The sequence below is a fragment of the Kryptolebias marmoratus genome, linkage group LG14 (genome assembly GCF_001649575.2).
Source record: "Kryptolebias marmoratus isolate JLee-2015 linkage group LG14, ASM164957v2, whole genome shotgun sequence".
Taxonomy (NCBI): Eukaryota; Metazoa; Chordata; class Actinopteri; order Cyprinodontiformes; family Rivulidae; genus Kryptolebias; species Kryptolebias marmoratus.
This window is the reverse complement of record NC_051443.1, coordinates 25,486,817-25,487,569: the sequence shown is the minus strand read 5'-3', so window position 1 is coordinate 25,487,569 and position 753 is coordinate 25,486,817. Positions and strand designations below refer to the sequence as shown.

General features: G+C 48.9%; 1 protein-coding gene across 8 annotated transcripts in view; it reads right to left on the bottom strand.

Annotated features, from left to right (window-relative positions):
- Positions 1–753, bottom strand: part of LOC108245755 (transcription factor 4) — a 179,084-nt gene that overhangs the window by 23,995 nt on the left and 154,336 nt on the right. For all 8 annotated transcript variants that reach the window (XM_037979322.1, XM_037979321.1, XM_037979324.1 and 5 more), the window contains 2 exons: positions 205–275; positions 49–127 (listed from right to left, as the gene is read on the bottom strand). In XM_037979322.1, coding sequence (XP_037835250.1) covers positions 49–127; positions 205–275 — 150 coding nt within the window. The remainder of the gene's footprint in view (positions 1–48; positions 128–204; positions 276–753) is intronic.

Genomic DNA, 753 nt, shown 5'->3' with positions numbered 1-753 from the left:
ACCTGTGATTGGTTCACCTGTGACTGGTTCACCTGTTCACCTGTTTACCTGTGAGGGAGGGCGGCGAGCCGACCGGGGTGGACGGGTTGGACGAGAAGCTGTTGTTCGTGTGATCCGGGGAGTAGATCTGAGAGGAGACAAGTTAAAACATGAGATCCTTGAACGCCGTCAGAGACCGCGGCCGTCTGCGTGGCGTGGACGTACCGATGCGAGCGCCTTCCCCAAGGCGTCTCCTGTTTGGGAGCTGCTGGCGGCGCCGCTCTGCGCTCGGTTAGCTGCGACACACACACACACAGGGGACAACAGGGATGCTTCCTGTAAATAACGACACGTTTAATTATTCTGATCCACCTCGTGTTTCTGTTTCATATCGTTCTGTCCATCTTTGAGTTTTAATTTGTTTTCTTTTTGACTCGATGAGCAGAAAAAAACTTCATTAAATTAAATAAAAGTTTGAAATCTTTGACTCGGTTTCGTTCACCTGCATCTTGGGTTTCACAGCCGGACTAAAGTCCGAACAGAACCGAAGGCGGGTCAGTTTAAACTTCATTTATTCCTAAAACAACCTTTGTCAGTTTGTTAAACCTCAGAGTTTGTGTTCTCCTCACCAGATGTTGGCCCAACATCAGGACCGTTTTTAAAGCTGTTTGGACTTTAGAGCCATTTAAACGTGTTTTACACTCCAACCAGGCCAGGGAGGAACAGGAAGTGATGTCACACACTCCAACCAGGCCAGGGAGGAACAGGAAGTGA